The sequence below is a fragment of the Sylvia atricapilla genome, chromosome 7, assembly GCF_009819655.1.
Source record: "Sylvia atricapilla isolate bSylAtr1 chromosome 7, bSylAtr1.pri, whole genome shotgun sequence".
Taxonomy (NCBI): Eukaryota; Metazoa; Chordata; class Aves; order Passeriformes; family Sylviidae; genus Sylvia; species Sylvia atricapilla.
Genome location: NC_089146.1, coordinates 34,418,962 through 34,440,735, shown reverse-complemented (window position 1 = coordinate 34,440,735; position 21,774 = coordinate 34,418,962). Strand labels below are relative to the sequence as shown.

General features: G+C 41.6%; 1 protein-coding gene across 1 annotated transcript in view; it reads right to left on the bottom strand.

The window, feature by feature from the left end:
- The window catches only part of ARHGAP15 (Rho GTPase activating protein 15), a 323,630-nt gene extending 308,035 nt beyond the window's left edge, over positions 1-15,595 (bottom strand). Inside the window, 1 exon segment of the mRNA XM_066323175.1 lies at positions 15,504-15,595. Coding sequence (XP_066179272.1) covers positions 15,504-15,527 — 24 coding nt within the window. The 5' untranslated portion in view covers positions 15,528-15,595.
- Between the last annotated feature and the right edge of the window lie 6,179 nt (positions 15,596-21,774).

Below are 21,774 nucleotides of genomic sequence, written 5' to 3'. Positions count from 1 at the left end.
GAGCTCTCAAGCCCTTGGAAGGGGGGGTGGACCTAGAGTGATCACAGCGTTGCCGTTCAACCTCCCATTTTGGCGCTAAAACAACTCAACAAACTCCCTTTTAGCTATTCAAAGCCCCAAAACATTTTTGTAGGCAAAAGCAGCTTTATATTTCCTGTAGAAAACATCAAGAGAGTGATGTACAACACTTGCTCTGTTTTCCTCCCCCCTTGCTCACCCTCGTACTACTGCATGTAGCTCGTGGGTGCAGCAATCTACTGAGAGTCACAAGAAAACTGGCTCTTATATTGCTGTGTAACCACATGAGAAAATGTGTAAGGGAGAGATACTACAACAAGCTGAAATAGCTGGTTTCCCAACCATGGAGCCAGGGAAATGGAAATCCATTTAAGTGCAGTTATAGTATAAACTGTTGAAAAATCAGCGTTTTCCAAACGGGTTGGAGAGCATGGCTGTTTCTAGCAACATCCCCACAACTTCTGAAGGCTCTGAAAGATGAAATTCCTTGATTTCAAGAAAGCCCATTGCTATGAAGACATCAGAGCAGAGAACACATAGTCCTGGTGTGAAGGTGGGAGAGGGAGATGGAGAGCTCTGCTGCACAACCCTGGGCAGGACCACAGCTGTGCAGGTGGGAAGACACAGGTCCCACAGCTTCAGCCTCTCTTGGCACTGATAAAACCATTCCTCACAGGAAATTGCCCTAAATATAGAGGGTGATAACAACAGGTCATGCAGTCACGATGGCTGAGGGTGGAAGAGACCTTGATAGGTCATCTGGTCCAACCTGCTCAAGCAGGACCACCTAGAAGTGGTTGCCCCAGACTATGACCAGAAGGCTTTTCATAGAACTACAGACTATTTTGGGGTTGGAAGGGAACATAAAGATCGCACATTTCCAACCCCCCTACCATGGGCTGGGCCTTAAGGGGTATTTATATGCATTCATGACAGCACTCTTGACAAGAGAAAGATGGAGGTGCTTTAATATTAGCCCTTTACTCACTCAGCAGGACATGCCATGATAGAAACACATTTAATCCAAAAAAAATCCCAACCAAAAGCAAAGCTTGTGCCCATTGGCTGTTTCCTGCATTGACTCAGTTACTCAAGGATCCCCACAGAAGTTGAATTTCAGGTTACAGACATTAGATTAAAGCTGTTTCCTGTTTCTTAGGAGCGTGTCTGACACAGAGCTGGTGTACTTTACTTGAGAAAACTCTTCCCATGGATCTTTGGTGGGCAGCACTGTGTGTTCTCCTCCCCAAGACACTTCTCACCACCCTTCAGAGCAGTCAGCACCCAAATCCATGTCACAGGGACACTTTGTTTTGGCAGTAAGGACTTGCAGCAGCTCCAAGCAGGAAATTATTTTTTTCCCTCCTCCTAAACTTGGAGAGTCAAATCATTTTGTATTTCATGTTGGTATCAAATCAAAATTGCTTCTCAACAGATTTTCAGTAGGCTCCAGGCTGGAGAGAGGATCAGACTCGAGAGACGAGAGCAACACTGGCTCTGTCACGGATCCAATGTTTGGCTGGAGCACATCATTCAGATTCTCTTCTGAAATCCCACCTTTAAAACTCTGGCGTATCCCTTCTTGGGAGCATTATGGGTTTTAATTAGGTAGTCTCTATCTGATGGTGTCAGTACACGACGTGACATTAAAAAGTTTAATGGAGTGACAAAGTCGTGCCCTGGATCACAGTCAGTAAAATGGCAAGGCTGCAAAGAATTCTGAAACTTCTGATTTTAATCTCATTGAACCTTGGTTAATTTTCCTGAAAATTTGAACCAATTTGCACACATCAGAGCATTACAAGGAGGCTTCCCAAGATGCTAAAATAACAGGAATTACTATAAAGCAAACAACAACAAACCCCAAAATGGAACATTTCCACCATCAGATTTGTCTAGTGTAAAACACAGTGAGATCCTGCAGGATACGAAGGAGGTCTGGCATAACATGGAAGCAAGGTACAGAATTTGTGCCCTCCGGATTTTCAGGTAGGAATCTTTTGCTGTCCAAGCTCCACTCGGGCTCCTGACAGCGTTACCAGCCCTACATGCCAGTAGATGGCACCCTGAATATGAGCTCCACAAATGCAACAGCACGACATTTGCATTTGCTAAGAGAATTTGGTAATCTTCTCATTCTGCCCTGCCTGTATGTTTGTTTGTTTGCTTATTTTGTTCTAACTTAAAAAAAAAAATAACAGAGGGAAGACCATCAGGAAACAGATAAAATATCGTCAGAAAACATAAAAAAGATCCTATCTTCTGCATTTATGAGTTGGTGCTTCCAAATTGTTATTAGAAGCATCAGGGCCAAGTTTGGGCTGGTTTTGCAGGGGAATTTGTTTTGCTTCCTTTGGAAGGCAGAGCTGCCAAGCCCCGTGCAACTGCTTGTGTGGCACTCCATGTCCATATAATTAGCTAATTTGCCTTTTGGCAAACAGCATCTGGATATAAATTTTGGGTTTGAAAGCTCCTATGGTTGATTTGCTAGGGAAAGGCATAAAACCAAGACAGAATTTCCCCTCCTCCTCCTGTTGTTTAGAGTGTTCTTGGAGTAAAGAGGCAGGACAACTTTGAGACATTAATGTAAGAGAAGGGAAACTAGGGAAGCAATCAAAATTCCTCTTGGAAATTTCTGCTTTGGGGCATGGTGGAACAGAAGGGACAGGTTGGAAAAGGGTGAGGAATGGTCAGGGGCCAGAAAAATCCTTGACATGAGAATGGATAGATGATGCAGGAAGTGAAAACTGATTCATAGAGGGGGAAAAGAGGTTACAGTAGGTATGAGGAAGGAGAAATTTAATTTCTGAACAGTGGATGAATCACTTATGGGGCAAGAAACACCACTGAGCTGAAAGAACAAAATCATCTTTTTTGCTGGGAATTGCCAAAACTATTCACCAGAAGATTTTCTGTAATGTTTCATTTAAAATGGAGCTTCCACAGACCATGATGTTTTGGTAGCAGTGAAAATATGTCAATTATTTTTGTTTGATGAAAAAAAATTTTTTTATCCTTTTGAAAAGAGAAAGAAGATGACAAAGGAAACAAAAGAAAAGAAAACCCTTCTGTTGATATTTAGAGTTTCTATCAAAAATGCAAAAATTTATCTTGTTTGTTGACAAATGAAGATAGTGAATTGCTCTTATCCCTACCATTCTTACATCTTTCATAGTTGAGCTACGATTTCTGTCTCAGAATGACAGTCTGTAAGTATTGCCCTCATACAGGACGTCATGGACCTGGAATGAATTTCATATTGCATTTATCATTATTGTAATCCATTTTACACATGCTGTGTTGTCCAAAAAATGACCTTATAATGAGTGGACAGATTGGTATTAGTCAAGAACTCATTTCTTGAGTTTTGGTGGAGTACTGGTAAAGTCAGTACATAGATTTTCTACAAAGCACAGAATTTATTCTTCAAGAAACAGGAAGATAGCAATGTTTCCAAATTTTGGCTTCAGCTATGTCTACATTTCCTACAGCTACATACAGTAGAAGACAGAATGCAAATGATAATTCATCAGCATCTTGTACCAGAGCAGCTGTGGCTGCCCCATCCCTGGAAATGTCCAAGGCCAGGTTGGACAGGGCTTGGAGCACCCTGGGACAGTGGAAGGTGTCCCTGCCCATGGTAGGGGTTGGAATGAGATGGGCTTTAAATTCCTTTCCAACACACATCATTGTGGGTTTCTATGATTAAACAGTTGTAACATTAAAAAAAAGAATTAAAAAAAAAAAGCTTAATTAATATAACTTCTCAAATTTTTATTCAGGATAATGACTTTAAAATAACATACTTTTCAGTATTTCTAAATAAGCTTTTTATTTCTCCCACATTTTCTCCTTGAGACCTGCACCACTGTCAAGTCAGAAGAACAATGAACATGAAAGTTCTCGCCATGGCAGAGTGCAAACACTGCAAAATCCGATTGAATCTAGTTGCGTTGACTAATTTAACTATTTTGCTCAAGAACTCACAGAACTTGAAGAGCATCCGCCAAACCTAGTGCAACAACATCACAGAAAGATAAAAATCAGCACTCGCTTCACCATCACACCAGACCTGTGAGCCTGCAAAACCATAAAAATGGAAGCAGAAATTGCAGTGAACAACTGAAAAAAACCACCCCAAAAAAACCAAGACAATGGCAGACACGTGGTGAGTTGGAGCACTCCTGTTAAGGAGAATGTGTCGCTGCGTCTGTGAAAGTGTTTATGACCAAAATCAACACACCTATGTAAATATTGCTGCTGTCAGGTTTTGCCCTTGGCCTGTGCTACACCAATACCTCTGCCGAGGCACAGCTCGGCTTAAGCACGCACAGTGATGGAAAAGAAAGGTGCACAAATGGAAAAAAAAAAAAAAAAAAGAAAAAGCACAAAAAACCCTAGATATAAAGAGAGAGGCTAACCAGTAAATTGCCCCATAGTTTGTTGTGGTTAAAGTATTCTATCTGCACTTTGCTGTGTCTTTTATTTCAGCCATCCCCACCGTGCTGTTCTCAGAGCTGACACATCACGCCCCTGTGCCCAGGGCAGGGACACAAACAGGCTGCTGAGGGATGCAGTGTCCTGGGCTGGTGCCCAGGAGTGTCCTGAAGCCAGTTTATCTGAGTACTGGAAAACAGAGAAATCCATAGGACTGAAAATACAAAGCGGGTAGAACCTTCTATGCCTTTTCATTTGCAAAAAATGTATCAGGTACTTAGGAAGCAGGATTAATTTCCTACCTTTAATCAAAGGAAGAGATCAGGAATGACACAACATCACCACTGCCTGGTTCTTTACCCCACTTTTGTCTGTTTATGTCAGATAGACAATAAACCAGAATTTAGTGCCAGGTTCAGCCTGCTGTAAAATGCTAAATGTCCTAAACTCAGCAGCTCAGTTTCCCTCATCACCCAAAACTGCAACCTCATCTCTAAGTTGGTGCACCCTATGTCCTACAAAAAACATGTTCATCAGCATTAATTATCAAAACCTCAAAGTTTTTTGACCTGTTGCAGCTATATTAGACTTCTGGTAGTGTCTCAGAACAGACAACACACAGAGCAAGGATCTCTAAAAGCTGCCTTTGTAATTACTCTTTTCTGGTCCAGCACTTGTGGATTTTCTGCAAATAAAAGCAGAAATTACCCACTCCAATTTATATGAACAGTTACCCATCTCTCTGCTGAGGTCAAAGAGAAGAACAAATAATCTTTTATGCTTTGTTTGGAGCCATATCTCACTGTCCAGAATTTCTCTGTTACCCTGTGTGGCAACAAGCTGCCCAAACCATTATTCACAATTTTTTATGCTCTGAGGTATGTCATTCAGTCCCCATGAAGGATGCACCTAAAGGCAAATTTCTCAGCACAGCTTGAACTAAATCATAGAATCAGAGAATAACAGAGCTTGGAAAATACCTCTAGCATCATCTGTTGACAGGTCCATCACTAAACCATGTCCCTAAGCATCACATCTACATGTTTTTTGAACACTTCTGGGGACTGTGATTCCACCACTTTCCTAGGCAGCCTGTTCCAATGCTTGATCACCCTTTCAGTGAAGGAATTTTCCCTAAAACCCAATATAAACTCCCTAGCACAACTTGAAGCCATTTCCTCTTGTCCTATCACTTAGCAGACCTTTTAGGTAGTAACTCAATACAAGAGTAAAGCACTAAACAAGTCTTTAGCCTGAAAAACCTGTTATCTGTGAGATTTTAACCTGATCCTTGATATGAGGACAACTTCAACCCCTTTGATTTATTCTCTAATTTTAAGAGAGGGCTGTATTTTACAACACCTGGTTAGCAACTATATAATTCTCACCACAGAAATTCATGTACCAACCTAATATCCACTAGCAACAAAATGTGTTTTCACATAACATAATTTCTCATAATTTCTGTCTGGCTTGTGCAATACAGAAAAGGTGGCTCCAGGCAGGTCTTAAAGGCCTGACTCTGATTTTGAGTTTCCCGTGAACCAACTGAGGCTGATGGAATCACAGCCGAGCAAAAGCAACATTGAGGAGGAGAGACAGAGCACTCATTGCCCTTTGGGACCAGCCAAGAAAATGCACTTTGTAACAAGAGGGACAGGCTTGTGCCATTGTACAGAGGTAAAGATTTGGGTCTAACAACTTTTTTTTTTTTTTTTTTTATGATGACTCAGTTCCTAAGAATTAAAGCATTGGGGTGTGGTACTTCATTTCTCATTCCTGAGGGTTTTCCACATGTATTAGGGATATGTCATTCTCTACTTAAAGCAGGTCACAGACCCACACGTGCACAGTCTGCCCCTCACAATACCTCACAGATACCTCACAGACTGGTACAATTGGTGCTTCAGGGATTTCCTGTCCATTGACACATGGGCTAAACTACAAGAGGTTTATTGATACGAAGATTGACTGCAGCCTTTTTCTGTTTTTTTTTCAACAAGTAACAGCACACTACAAAATAATAATAATAAAAAAAAACTTAAAGGGATAAATAAAATAACAAAAGGCTTATATCAAGTCCTACTTTCTAGCAAGTGGCAGCAAAATATCTTGTCCAAATATTCAGTGGAAGCATTATTTATCTTTACAATTTTTGCTTGATTTGTCTCCAGGATAGGATGAAGAGAAATATGAAGAGAGAAAATTTATGTGCTCTCTGGACTGGCAATGGTTATCAATGAGGATTTAAAAGGAGCCTAAAGTCCTCCCTTGTGTTGTTCTGGAATTTCACAGAAGATGACAACCTCAGAGTCTGTTCCCTTCTATACATAGATAAACCCTGGAAAAGAGCAGCACAGATGACAAAGGAAAACAGGGAAAATCTGCTTGCTCTCTATAGGGCAGAGACCTGCTTCCTCTGGAATTGCTTTCCTGTCTGGTTGGAAATGTTCTGAGAATTAGAAAGAGAGGAGAACGGGAGAGTTGCTATTCCAAAGTTTTGTGGATACAGTGCCAGACTCTTCACATCCATATTTTATGGCTCCATATCCAGCAACTCTAATCCTGTAATGCTCCATGACCTGCTTTCTGCAGGTCTTACCTCCACGAATAAATCTTGCTTCAAAATATCATTGGGGTGTTATTGAAAACAACAAAACCACATGTAATAGGGTAAAAGAAGGTCATCAAGTGACTTTCACATGGTCATGTCTCCTCCTGCATCACTTAGTTCCCTAATTATGTTACATGGGAAGGTATCAGAAAAGGCAGCAGTTGTTTCAAAAGTTCTTCTGTCCCAATATATCATATGGGATAGCATAATGGAGTCTATTTTCACCATTCCCATGTCAATTCAATATCTCAGCTTCCAGTGGAACCTGAAGCTAAAAGTATCCTGTATCCTTTGTGTACAGTTTGGCCTGCATATGTTCTGGGAACAGTTGTCCATAGTAGAAATTCAGTTGAATATGTAAAAGAACATGCCTGGGGGAAAAAAAAAAATGCTACTTCTAGGTCTTCCTGCTGGCAGCACCTTTCATTTCTTTCTGGATTGCTTCTGATCCACGACACCTGCCTCTATTTTCTGTGCTGTGAAGCCAGACTACAATCCTTCTGATGGAGAATATTGGTTATACAGACACAGTATTAAAAACCCACCTGTGAATATCATTTAACACTGCACTTCTAATGCCCCCTTTACCCCAAACAGCAGGACTAGGATGGTTTGGACATTAGACCAGTGGCATTAAGGAATTTACAGCAGCATAAAATTTAGTAAAGATTCATAATTCGTGCATTTAATTGGTTTAACACTAAATATGACCTAATAAGTGCTAGAGGAGAATGCTTGGTTATTCCTGACCTGTCCTACTCATTAGGAGAAGAAAGTTTCCTTCTACCTCTTTCCTTTTTTCTAAAGGTTTATTTACTGCAGGTAAGTACAGAGTAGAGCCATGGCTTTCCAAACACCTCAAGACTGACGAGTCAACTCATTTCACACCTGCACCTGATGCTTGTTTCATGGTAACTTTTTAGTTAAAGCTGTCGATTTCAGAATTAAAAAAAAAAAAAAAAAAAATTCAATGTTTTCTCTAGGAAGATCAAATAAGAATCACAAATTTTCCCCGGTGCTTGAAAGAAATCTGTTCCTATAGCCTAAATGTTCAGAGAAGTGTTGTTACTTTTAATGTTGCCAGGGATCTGAAGTGATGAGATACTATGGGAAAGGTTATTCTTGCAGTATTTACAGATACAAGCAGAAGCAGAAGTGACAGAAATTTCAAAGTAAGGCTGCTTGAAATACTTCCAGCTCAATTCTGCAGAACTTCTCCTCACAGAGATTTGGATATTCATCCAAGCTTTCCGTGCTTACCTGAACGAGACATGTGGTGATGGCAATTTTTGGAACAGCCCAAACTCTCTGGAGAAGTAGAAGAGTTTGTACCACAAGACAAACTGATGTATTAGAAAAAATTTTTTAAAACCTGAAAGCTTGCTGCAAGTAGCCAAAGAAACAAACCTCCCGTGAGCTCCAAATTTCAGAGCTTTGCCACCAGAAATTTTGGGCTTAATTTCCCAGGGACAGGACTGTCACAAGGCCTGCCTGGGTAGGGTGTGGCAGCCCCTTTGTGCCCTCCCCACAGCCCCACTGGATGATTCACTAGGAGGAAACATTTCACATTCATCACTGAAACCACACACAAGTTTTATCCCACTCTACCTCTAAATCTGTTGGGCACGTGGAGCAGTTGTAAGTCATGCCTCACTTTGCCCTCCAGTCCTCAGTTCCTGCAGCAGCACCACCCCTTCACCAGAAAAAATAAATGCCTTCTTGCTTTCTGTAAAGCCTTCGGTGAAATAGCAACAGTAGTTTTAACCTCTTAGAGTATCTCAGAGCTCCTCAGCTTAGTCAATGCAGATTTGGTATGTCTTAGTCCTTTTTGCAGCTCCATATACCCATCATCCCACAGAAGACATCTGTCAAACTGAGATACTGAGATTATTGAATACCAAAGGCTTTAAATCTTCTCAGACTTTAAAAATAAATTAAAGAATAAAGTGAACTTATGATAAACTTATTTCTCTTTTTATTTAAATGTTACAATGAGTCTTTTTTTTTTTTTTTTTTTTTTTTTTCTGACCCTGGGTGCCACAATAATTCTACAAAGAGGAGGCTTGTCCTTTACTGGGACAGAGAGATGTCCTCCCTCCCACTCCCCCGGTGATGTTTGACTTCCCGTGCTGTGCACATGAAACAGCCCCTCCCACCCTCTCTCCATCTCCCACCAGCCATATCTGCAGCAGTTTTTCTGCTGTGATCCTGCAGCTGTTCCCTCACTTCTTCTCACTGCTCCCACTTCCCATCTGAGGGAGGAAAAAAAATCCTCCAGACACTTTTAATCTGCTCCCACACTCCATGCCCACTTTCCTGCGCAGAGCTCCTGGTGCTGCACTTCCAAGAGAGGCTGCTGGAAAATGCAGCAGAGACGGCACCTACAGTTTCAGGAGAAAACTTCTAAGCTGTGGCAGGAACCAGAAGGGGAAATTCTTTGTGGTTTGCTTTAAGCAAGCCCCTCTTCTGCATTTCATGGGGCCCCCCAGCTTGCCTTCTGCAGCAGCCACCGCTGCCACAGAGCACAAGGCAGCAGGAGTTTCTGCCCCACCAAGAGGAGACAAAGGCTCTTCTGGCTGATAACATCTCAGATCACATGTGCAGCTGAGATGTCTGCACAGGGAGAATACCACGGGTGCTGTGCTGCCAAAAAATCCAATTTCATAGACTCATATAATGTTTGGGTAGCAAAGGACCTTAAAGATCATCTGTTTCCAGTTCCCCTGGCATGATTGCTTTGACGGCACAAGTAGTTTGAGCACAGGCTCAATGAAATTCTTTAGCCAGGGACCAGAAAACTTTATCTCATTAAAGTGGTTCAGGGTGATTCCAGGAAACCCTGTACACATTTTCTGCAGGCCAGGAGGCCACAGCCACCTGTGTCCCAGCACAGATGTGCTGCACACAGCCAAAATCAACACCAGTGGCACCAGGAACAGAGCAGAGCCAGAGCTGCCTGCGAGCACCAACACTCATAGTGAAACAGTCACTGCCATTCATCTGCCCCAGCACTGTGCAGGGCAAAAATACTTAATGACTGTTACATTTTCCACTGGGTTTATGAGGTAGCATCCTCAAATCCCTTTTTAGATGAAATAGCTGCACTCAGCCCAAACGAACCTCCTATGCAGTCCTATGCACCTGATTAAAATGTCCTCTGACTGCACCTCAACATTGTTCCGAAATACCTGAATCCTGGTGCAGGGTACAACTGTGATAAGAAATATCTTCATTTAACTTCTTTCCTCTTTTATTCCATACAAATTTTTCCACATCTTAATAGATTCCCTCTTTTCAGCTATTCCCACTCTAAAAAAGGTCTTACAAAAGACCCAAACTTCAGAAGAAAATTAAAGCTAAAAAGGAAGTTTTCAAATTCAAATTGCAACAATTCTGAGTGTCTCAGGTGTCTGTGACTGCATGCTACTCAAGCAGGAGCTAGTGCTGGACTGTCCAAAGGAAATTCAAGAATGGATTGAAGACATCACTTCCTCTAAGCTTCTGCTAAATGTTGGGGCACTCCTTGCCTTTTCCAGAGTTTAGGATTAATGAAAGAGGAGGAACTGACCTGCTTTCTCTTGGGTTGTTTCTGCTTTCTTTGGCACCCCAAGAGCAGATGGATTAATGGGGGGTGGATTAATGCTAAATGGGTTAATCTAAAATCATCACAAGAATTTGATTACTCATCACTATACTTTGTTGGGTGGTTGTTTTTCTAATAAATTAACCAAGAATGCAATGTTCTGCTGATAATGGAAATGTTAATCTCTCTGGATCAAACCTCAGCACTGCTCACACAAATGGCAGCATGTGCCAGAGCTCTGAGAGATGGAGAGTCTGATGTGACACCCTCCCAGGTGCAAAATACTGATTAATTCATAGCAAAATTATTTGCTAGAAATGCAGTTTTGAGAGAGGCCAGGGAGGCTTCTTGGTGTTTGCTGTGGTGTCCATGGTGTGGCCATCAGGCCCTCCCATGATGTGTGTGTGGGTTTGGCTCAGCCCCAGCTGCAGCACAGACACCAGAAAGCTGAGAGCTCCTGACACCAGCAGGCAGCACCCACCAGCCAGGGAAGTGGCAGAACTCTCTCAGACAGCACTCCAGAGCTTCAACTGCTTTCACAAAATATCTCTGTCATTTCCTTCCTCACCCTGAAAGGAAGAAAAATTTGTAACATCCTGAGTAGCAAACAAACAAGTTCAGGTGTTACCAGCTGTGTTCCGCCCAAGAGCATTCTGGTAACTGGTACCGGATTCAGCACCAAGTACAGCAGTGGTTTTGCTCAGGGTGTGGCAGAAGATGAAATCCAAAACAAAGAACAAGCACGTATTCGACGCACGTCTCCAGCTCTGAGCCACGTTCTCTTCTGTTTTCCCCTCCCTCTTATCAGACTGCAGGTGTGCTAAAAACTGATGGAAGTTTTGCAGAAGGAATCACAAGTCCCTTTAAGTTCATCTGTTCAAGGACTGTGCCTGCTTGGTGTATCAGGCACAAGGTTTGGAAGAAATATTAATGAAAACCACAGTAGAAATCCACAATACCCAGTTTAACTGCAAGTGAATGGTTTAATATCTGCCAATCTCAAATGGCAGGAAGAGTTACACGGATCTTAAACAACCTACCACCAACCACAGCAGCATCACACTCAGTTAATTTATTGAAGAAATGCTTCAGTAAATATCTGAGCACTGCCTGGCTTATTGCAACTTGCATGTACACACAGTAGCTTAGCAGATAATTTGGAGAATACAAATATCTATTGAACCTCTGTTACCTTTACTACTTAATTCTCAAAACGTTCTTTCTCATAAGTAAGCTGAGTGAAAATATTGACAAATTAAGAGGAAGAGGAAAAAATTTTAAGCATATATGAATTTGTTTCCTAGTTTCTGCAAACAGGATTATTTACATGTGCCAGATGTCAACATTCAGATTACTTTATATGAACCAATAATGCCCTGAAAATCTTCTCAGCATGGCCTGGCTGCTTCCACTGACACCTCTTGCATGGGCGGATTTGTCCACTGTCAGTTTGCAACATCTAAACATCTGTGCCCAGAAAATTATGTCCTAATCTTCTTAATGAACATCCAAGTGCTTTCCTTTTGCTCCTGTCTCAGCCAGCCTGGAAGTTTGCAACCCAGGGAGCTTCGAGTTGTGACAAAGATGATGCAGACTGTGACAAGAAGTCTCACTCTTGAAGTAAAAAATAGCTCTGCACTGAGGAAGTCCCAGTGTAAATGAGGAGCTAGCAGTGCTTGTTTTGTAGTGAGTCTCCAAAACAACCTTTTATAGTATTTCTCAAAGCAGGGAAGGCTGACAGAGGCATGCTGAGTGCATGAAGGCACAATGTGAACATGCAGCCCAGCAAGGGAAGAACCATCTCTGTCCTTCAGGGGCTGCTAAGAGAGTGAAATTCAGATTCACTGAGATCACTGGTTGGAGCAGACCCACCTCAAGGGAAGGTTTCAGAGCAGGTAAAACCTGCAGCAAAACCTCTCACCTAGCCCAGGTTCCCAAGTGCAGAAGACAGCAAGGCATTCCATACCCTGACCCTCAGAGGTCACGACGTCAATCTGATGGTGACAAAAGCTGTTGGGAGCCACCACAGGATGGGAAAGGGACAGCTTTGTGCAGATTGTGTCACCAGCTGGGGAAATCTGCTGCACTGCTCCGAATGGCACTTGAATTATCATGGAAAATCTGGGCCAAAATTGTATCCAATCTGCTTTCTTCAAGACTGACACTACCAAAGAATGAAATCAGGGTTATCATCTACATTTAACAGTATCCATCAGCATCACTTTCTGCCTTTGTGGCACCTAGAAGCAGGCTTCATCCATCCATATGGAACTCTTAGGAGGTAAGTGGAATGCTGAGACTTTGGCTGGAGATCAAGTGATGCCTTATTTGTTTTTAAAAGAGATGAGCCCAAACGGCTGATCCAATAGAGGATTAGCACATGTTCTGTCTGTACAATAACCATGTTTCAGGTTAAAAGTTAGGAACAAACCTAAGTACTGACAGACTCCCTCAACAACAAAAAACATCCCTTGGTTTTTAGCCACATGCATTTTAACAGCTCATTAAATGGTTAACAACTCACACTGATTGATCTGACACAGCACAGGGGTATCTATCTAACAAAAAAAAAAAAAAAAAAAAAACAAAAAAAAAAAAACAAAAAAAAAAAAACAAAAAAAAAAAAAAAAAAAAAAAAAAAAAATCAAGAAAAATAAGCAAGTATCAGAATTACACATATGAGCATCAAAAAAATCCATAAGTCTCTGCCTGTAACCCAGAATCCTGGATGTGATTCATCATGCCATAATGCAGCAGTTACCTTGGCTCAAAGTCTAGGAACAGAGACCCAAGCTGAACCTTTGTGCAGCACTGCCAAAAACATTCTCACTGGAGATCACAAAGGGAAATCCATCCCACTGCATGGTATGCTGCTTTTTAAACCCTGTCCTGAAGCTCATCACTCCAAAGGAGTCAGAATTTCTGGGATCAGAAACAGGCAGAGGCATCCAAACCAGAGCCACATTGGAGGTTGTGGAGTTTTACCACCCAAACACCAGGAGAAAAATTCAAATGACACCTCGGTCACCATTTTAGTTTCTGTTTCCTGTTTCAGTCCAGGTAGAGGGGACATGCCCAAGACCAGGATGCAGCCCCGTGGTGATAGAGACTACCAAGAGTGTCATGCACTCAAGCTTGGTTGGAAGAAGATGGAGCATCTCTTCCAAACCAGGATATCTTTGTGTCAAAGCAAAAAGAAGTTCCTACAACAAATGCTGTCAAAAAAAGCAATCACTTTTTTAAATTCAATAGTGGTGTATAGCAGGAGCTTTAAAATACAGAGTGCTTCTGCTGTTCACTCTATTTGGAAAAGAAAATGAACAAATGTACATCACAGATGTAATTGGATGGAGAGGTAAACTGAACAAGACATGCTGCTCTAAAATGAATTTGCTTTGGACACAAAGGGGTAAGTTGAAGAGAAAGGGAGAAAATAAAGACATAAAACTCTGAGAATTCAAAGTACTTCACCAAACCTCACAGCTCTTTGGAAAATGCATTTTAAATTACTCTAAGACTCTGCAGCAGAAACATAAAAATCACGACAAACACAGCCCAGGAAGGGAACATGTTCTTTTTATACAATTTCCTGTCTGTGCTGATTTGTGTATGAAGGCAGGACAGCTTTTTTTTTTCTCCACAAAGTACAGAAAATATGAAATGTGATCTTACAACATTACACAAAAAATCTGTCTCCAATTAGTATGCAGGATTCCAAAATGAGCTCCCAGCCACGTGTGACATCTTTCAACTCTGACCCATAATTCCAAAAGAAATCCAAGTTGCCTGTTATGAGAAGGCAGTAAGATACAAACAGGAGCACAAGTCACAGACTTTGCAGCAAACTGCATGTTACTGGGAAAAAATCTTCAGCATTAAACAAGCCTTGCTAATTCTGGCTCTCCTTTATATGGCCCATTATCAAAGAGCTTTATTGTGTTAGTTGAGCACGTTCTTGAATTACTATTTCTTTGCAAAGCTCTTAGGCCAGAAAGTTGTTTGCTTTCAGCAATGCAAAGGTTTTTTTGCTGAGGGAAACTCTGAGGTGAGGGCTCAGGACATACAACCTTTTTTCTGGCCAGCTCTGAAGCAGAGGATGAATCAGTCAGGGTTTGAACAGCCCATGCAGAAATCACACAGCCCTGACACCTCCACTGAACAGCTCCACGAGCATAACCATCCACTGCCCATAGATAAACCCAGGATATTTTATGTGAAATGTCCTTTATGCCCCATGTTCTTTTCCTATCAGTACAACTGACAAGTAACAGGTTGGTATCAAACTCTTGATATTGAGCAGGGCAAGAAATCCCTCTATCACCATTTTCACACTCTAGAAATACCAAAACAACTGGATACCTACCCCTAACACTGACTTCACAGTGTCCATCGCTACTAATCACATCACTCATGGTCACCAGAGCGGACAGAGTTAATTAATCAGTGCTAAACGGCACTCAGGAAGGGCAAATGCTGGGAAAAGTGATCTAATCTCATTTCCCAGCCAGTGCCACAAACTTTTCTACATTTTGGGGAGAGCTGGTTAGTTCCAGTGGGGATATGAGAGGGGATTAGTGGTTTGGGGTACTAAACAAGGTCAGGTAAAGTTGCCTCTTGCATAGAATACAACAGGTTTGCTAAATTCTGAGCACTCATTTAAAAAATCATTTCACACCTGTGTCCTCCATGCTTTTCTCATTGCTTTCAAATTCACAAAGGTTTATAGAAATAACCATGCAATTAAAGCAACCTGACTTGAATGCCCACAAAGTGCTCGTAGCTATGATTATTTTAAAACATTTTCAGCAACAGGGTCCCAAAGTGCACTGAGGTGGATCAGAGGCTCCTTACCTGCAGCCTCAGGGACGTTGTCATCTCATCTCAAGCCGCCATCAACGAGAAACAGTTTTAGCTATTTCAAAAGAACGGAAAAGATCAAGGTCACATGTCTAGAGACACTGCTTGAGTTAGTCCCACAGCTCATATAGAGCGAAAGAAGGCAAGGAAAAAAGTAAAATAAAACCACTTCCTGCAAGAGCAGAAGTGAACCATCTCACCAGTGAGCGGTTTACATCTAGAGGTTAGTGTAAAATTCTTCTGGATTGGGGAAAAACCCAGATTTTAAGGTATGAAAGCAGCTTCTTTGTGAAAATTGCAGCAAACAGGGAAAGTTAGCTTTTGCAGAAGGTAAAGATGAAGTTTAAAAGGAAATGCTGAAAGGAATTACAATTCTAAGCCTTAAGACAACTTCCCTTTTCTTACCTTCAATGAAACCCTTTGAGTACTCAAATAAACAGCTTGCAACAAATCTGCTTTGCTATTTTGAAATATAGCTTTAGTAAGCAGTAGACTCACTGCACTGTTATTTAGGTTGATACAGCAGCAAGTTCTGGACAATCAGAGAGTTCGCTACTGAAAAAAAAAAAAAACAAAAAAACCCACCTGTAGTGATCTGTGCTATTGCCTGGTAGAGGTCAGACAGGCAAACACTTCTGGTTTTATTTTTATTTTATTTTCTGCTTTAAGTCTCCTCCACGAAGCAGCGCTTGGAGAAGCAGGGGCACACACAGCTGCTGCCCTGCGTCACTTCCTGCAGCATCCCGCACCCCAATGGTCCCTCCCAGGCAGGGACAACCCAGAGAACCACCAGATCCAGGCCCAGCTCTGTGCCTTTGGGGCTCGGAAAAGCCCCTTCCTCTAAATGCCTTCATCAGCATGCCACGTGGCTTTTTTGTTTGTTTCAGCAAAGAACAACCATATTTTTCTGGGTTTCTAGGTTAGCTTACAAACTGGAGCAGTGGGGATTCCCGTGCAGGGCAGGGCTCTGGTGCTGTGGGGACAATCACAATGCTGAAGAGCTCTCTAGTAAGGCTTTGGCAGAAAAAGGGGATCTTTTCTGGTTGTCTCCCACAAGAAAAAAAAAAAAAAAAAAAAAAAGCCACCAAACACCTGCCACAAGACCTGAGAAGATTCTTTCTGTCCTGATATTTAGGGTTTTACCTGACAGTGAGGTAAAATGAGCTCTGTTGAGAGGAGGAGCTCCTCAAGAAGCTCTGTCCCATCTCTACTGAGGTCCAACACAAAGTCACTGGGTGCCCTAAAGGAGGATCCCGCAGAACAACCCACAACTGTAACAGAGGGAAAGAGAGACAAAATGGAGAGAGCAAAACCATCCTAATGGAGATAGGAAATGAGGGGTGGGGGCCACGCCAGGGCTGGGGCTTGGGAAGACCTTCAAGGGGATTGTGACGTTTTACAAGGCTGCAAGCAAACGACTGATTTGCAGGCAGGTCATTTCCCATTGCAGCAGGAATAAAAAGATGCCAGAAGGTTCCTGTAGAGAGGAGCTTTGGTCCATCATGCCCCTACTGAAGCAGTGGTGGAGCAAGACCTTCAAGGACTCAAGAAACCTCAAAGTCCAGCAATAAAACAGGGGGACACAGCCTGATGAAGGAAGGGCAGAGCTCTTAGGCTACAGAGTGACCATTTTACTACTATTGTTCATTTTTAGTAGCTTCTACAAGATTAATTTCATGGCCAAGGATCCAGTTATGCCAAAAATTACACAAATTCAGAAGCAAGTCTCCTTGTTTCCAAATCTTCCTATGTGTGATGAGAGGCAGCACAGAGGGATGAGCAGGAGAGGGAGCTGCTCTTTACTGCTCCAAACTATCATTTCTTTGTAGGCCTTTTAAATTTGGACTGTTGAAATAAAAATGGTGAATGATGCCTATGAATTGTGATGAATGGTTTCTCCCAGATTTGAGGAGAGAGAGGAATACAGCAATTTTCTGTAAACTAACCATTTCTACCTCTTCAGGGCCTGCAGCAACACTAAAACTCTTCTAAAAAGACTCTTTTAAAAGCAGTATATATGCCAACTGATATGTCATATGAGATAATTAAATTGAAAAATTTATTGTAGCTGTGTGGATCTCAAGATTTTCCTCAAATAAAATAATTGGAATGAAAATTTCAAAATAAAATCATTGGAAATATTTTTACAACCACAAGAATATTGTGAACAGTGTGGACAACAGAACTTAACTACTAAAATATGAAAAAAAAAATAAAAAGCCACCATCAAACCTGTAAAATGCTACAGCAGAAGTTTCCTGTGTTACCTGGTCCAAACCCTGGATTACTGGGGACATGACATTTTTCACAAAAACATCTTCACTGCTCACCTACAATTTCACTCGAGTTGCAGACTGCGTCTGAGCTCCTTCACATCCATTGACAGTATGTCAGCAGTGACAAAATTCTATAAAAGGATGGCAGCTTTGCATACAGCTCAAACTTATGCAGCACAAGCTTCCTGTGTGATCTCTGAAAGGCTGAAAATACTTCAGATGTGAAGAAGAAAAAAAAAAAAAAAAAAAAAAAGAAAAAAAAAGCCAGTTTAACAAAATCCAAGCGCTCATTTAATCTAAGTAAAACTAAGCAGGAAACAGAAGCTGCATAGACACTACCTGCAGCAGATTTGCTGTGCAATAGCTTGGCCCTTGTGTTTGCTGTGCAAGTTTAAAGATGGAGCATCCTCTCATCCTTTCTGAGGTGCTGATTTCTGTCCCTGGTTTTAGGGGCTGATTGGCGTCATTGCCCATGAGATGTGTCACCAAGCTGGTGAACATCCAGATTGCCTCATCTCATACCTCGGAGAATTAAAGCTAAAAAGGGAGTTTTGAAAAATCCCTGTTGACTGAAGGTGCTGAATTCCCAGCAAATGTTATCAACTTCTGTTATAATAAATTCGAGAGGTATCATGAGCTTCCTCAGGTGCATAAAGAGCTACTCCCAGGACTTATTCTGGACCAGCAGCCTCCTGAGGGAGAAAGAAAACTTGACTTTTTTTTCTTGTTTTTGCCTAGTTCAGCCTTCACTCCTGTTGTGATGACTGGCAGGCAGCCTGGTGTCTGGCTTGTGGAGCAGACACCCAGTAGCTAAAACTAATTCAGTGGTTAAATCAAGCCATAACAGACAATACAAACCTGACAGCACACAGGCACAGGCCTGAAAGGACAATCGAGTACCCAATGCTCATAGCAGAAGAAAAATATCTTTTTTTTATTAATAAAAATGGTTAAAGCACCAAAACTTACAATTCACTGGGAAAAACCTAGGAGACTGGAAGATTATGTCATGATCATGGAATCATGGAATGGCTTGGGTTGGAGGGACCCTTAAAGATCATGCAGTTCCAACCTTTTGCCATGGGCAGTAACACCTTCCACAAACCAGATTGCTCCAAGCCTCATTCAACCTGGCCTTGGACAGTAAAATAGTGATTCCCCCCCCCCCCCACCCACCCCCCACCCCCCCCCCCCCCCCCCCCCCCCCCCCCACCCCCCCCACCCCCACCCCCCCCCCCCCCCCCCCCACCCCCCCCCCCCCCCCCCCCCCCCTTGCTCATAGCAATCATTTGCTCAGAATGCTGATGCCCATTCAGCAGCTTTTTTCTTTTTTTTTTTTTTTTTTTTTTTTTTTTTTTTTTTTTTTTTTTTTTGCTACAAGGGCCTTGAATATTTAACCCCAGGCAAAAAGAAAAAGAGGTTTCTGAAGCACATTCTGATATGTCAAGAAGGCGGCCTGTGGCCATGCAACAGCTCCAACAGCTCACAGCCCCAGTGAGCTGCAGCCTCCAAAATCACCTGCTGGGCTATAAATGCTCTATGTATGGAACCTGAATGCAAATGCCAATGCAATACACAGAATGGCTGGAAAATACACAGAAATGGCTGGATTTACAAAACTCTCTCAACCACAATTTGCATTATAACATCTGGCACCATCTTCCAAAGCCTTTTACCTTGAGCTGACTTTTTCCCCTGAACAATCCATTTCACTTACCACGGTCTTCAAAGTGCAAAGAGATGTTTTTTTAACAAAATGGTCACAGGTGTAGGGAGTAGATCTTCAGAAGATTCTCCAGCACTTTCATGTTGCTCCATGGAAGAACATATGTGCTGTGACTGAGGTCTAAAACCCAGAACATTCACATTTCAGAAGAAAAATGATCTTGCATTTAAATCACTTAATAGCTGAGCCACTGAAGTTTTGACAATGGATTGCAGTGCAGAAAGCAGCAGAGAAGTTTTAGGATAGAACTCTGTGAACATTTACTTCCTAATAAACTTCCTTTTGCCTTAAAATGAGGTTTGGATTTAGGAATATTCAGAGCTAAGAAAATAACATAATATTTTTGGTTTAATTATTTTTTCAAGCTTAGTTACTGCTATATTGACATTGTTAAAGGAATAAAATAGGACACTAAAGTTAACGAAAACTACTGGGTAAGAAAGTTCTATAAAATCCAAATTAGTCTTTTTCTCCCTCTTTCCCAGGTGTTTTCAGAGATCTTGCCATTTATTTTAAAAGCCAGCCTTGCCTAGGGCTATATTTAATACTTAGAAAAGCCACTCCAATCCATTGTATAGCCATACTGTACTAAAAAAGAGACAAAACCCCAGCATATGTTGATGCATTATGTAAAGACTTTCCTTGACAGGATTTAGTTACATGCAAGCTTGAAATGCAGTGTAAATGTATTTCTGGAGTGCTAAAAGTATACAATACCAAACTCCAAAGAGGTGGTTTTACATCACACAATAAGGAACCCTTAACAGAAAAGAGTTGGCACTCTGGGAGACAATATCTTGATCTATGAGCCCATGATCAAGTCAGAGCTACAAAAACAATGTTTTCATGGTGAAGAAGGAGTCTAGAAGGAATATGTCAGTCCTCAGTACAAAAGTGGTGCTCCAGCCAGTGTTGTTTCTACCTCTGTCTTAAAAGAGTTTCAGCTACTTGGTGAATAGTTTCAAGTGGAAAAGTCCCAAATCCTTTAAAATCCCACGAAACTAGAAAGAAGTTTCAAAGGATGGTTTTGCAAATAAGGCTTGATATTTTTAGAGAATAGAACTATGAAGATCCATTGTAGTAGAACCATGAAAGGTAATTTTAGATAATTAGCTTTAAGGCATTAACAGTACTGTGTGGCAAAAGCTGATAGGCCAAGAAACATTTAAAATGTATTGTAATTAAGAAATAGTTTCTAATTGTGATGGTGTGAATTATAACATCTGTATGGTCTCATCTTTCACATAAGAACTGAAAATAGAATAAAAGTTTTTTTTTTTAAAACACCTCTCAGCTGCCCCATCTCTAAACAAAAAAAAAAAGTATAATCCAACAAATATCAGCCTCATTCTACAGTACTCAAAGCCCTCATTCACAAATAAAGACAGAAACATAAGCAAGCAAACAAACAAGCTATTCACAAAAAAAAAAAAAAAAACAAAAAACAAAAACACATGCCCCCATCAATCCAGTGGAAATAAGAATTGCTGAAGTCTTTTCTTGTCTCTTCCTAACAGAGGCTTTACCTGAGTGGCAGCTCTGCTCTCCCCCTGCTCCCTCCCTTGCTGCACCCCCAGGGTGCATCAACTGCCCGGGCACTGGTGCCAGGAAAAAGAAGAGAGCAACAAATGCAAGTTGCACGATGTCAAACTCCTCTGCAGACAGATGAATGTCCTCTCTTGTGTCCAGAAGCTTTCAGGGGAGACGGTGGCTGCTTGGAAATGGACTGGGAAACATCAAATAAATCAGTTTATCAAAGACTTGAAGCAGTTAGCTGAATTAATAATTCTGTACGTCAGTTCCAATCCCTTCCTGTGGTTTTATTTGCTCACATAATGCACAGATACTTCGGGTTTGTGAGCATGGCTCTACCCCATTGCCCTTTTCCTCAGCTCCCTCCTTCTGCAGTTGCTGCATTCTCACAGGATCTGGGAGATGTCAGGAAATCAGGTTATTGGTGAATGGGGGTATCCAGATCTGAGGGAGGAAAAAAAAAAAAAAAAAAAAAAAAAGAAATTAAGAAGGGCACCTTCAGTACAACTCATAGCCACCAGTCCTGCGTATTAGATCTGTTTGGCTCCTTGTTCTGTTTTGCACTTCTTGGAAGGCTTAGTCACAGCAGCCACCTACAGAAAATAAGGATGTCCTTACTCAGGGCACTTCAACATATCCGTAGAAATACAACAAATTTCAGCTTGCTCCCAGCAGGCAAAAATAGAAAGCTGATAGCCCTCATTCTATAGCTCTTGAGCTTGTTCCAGTT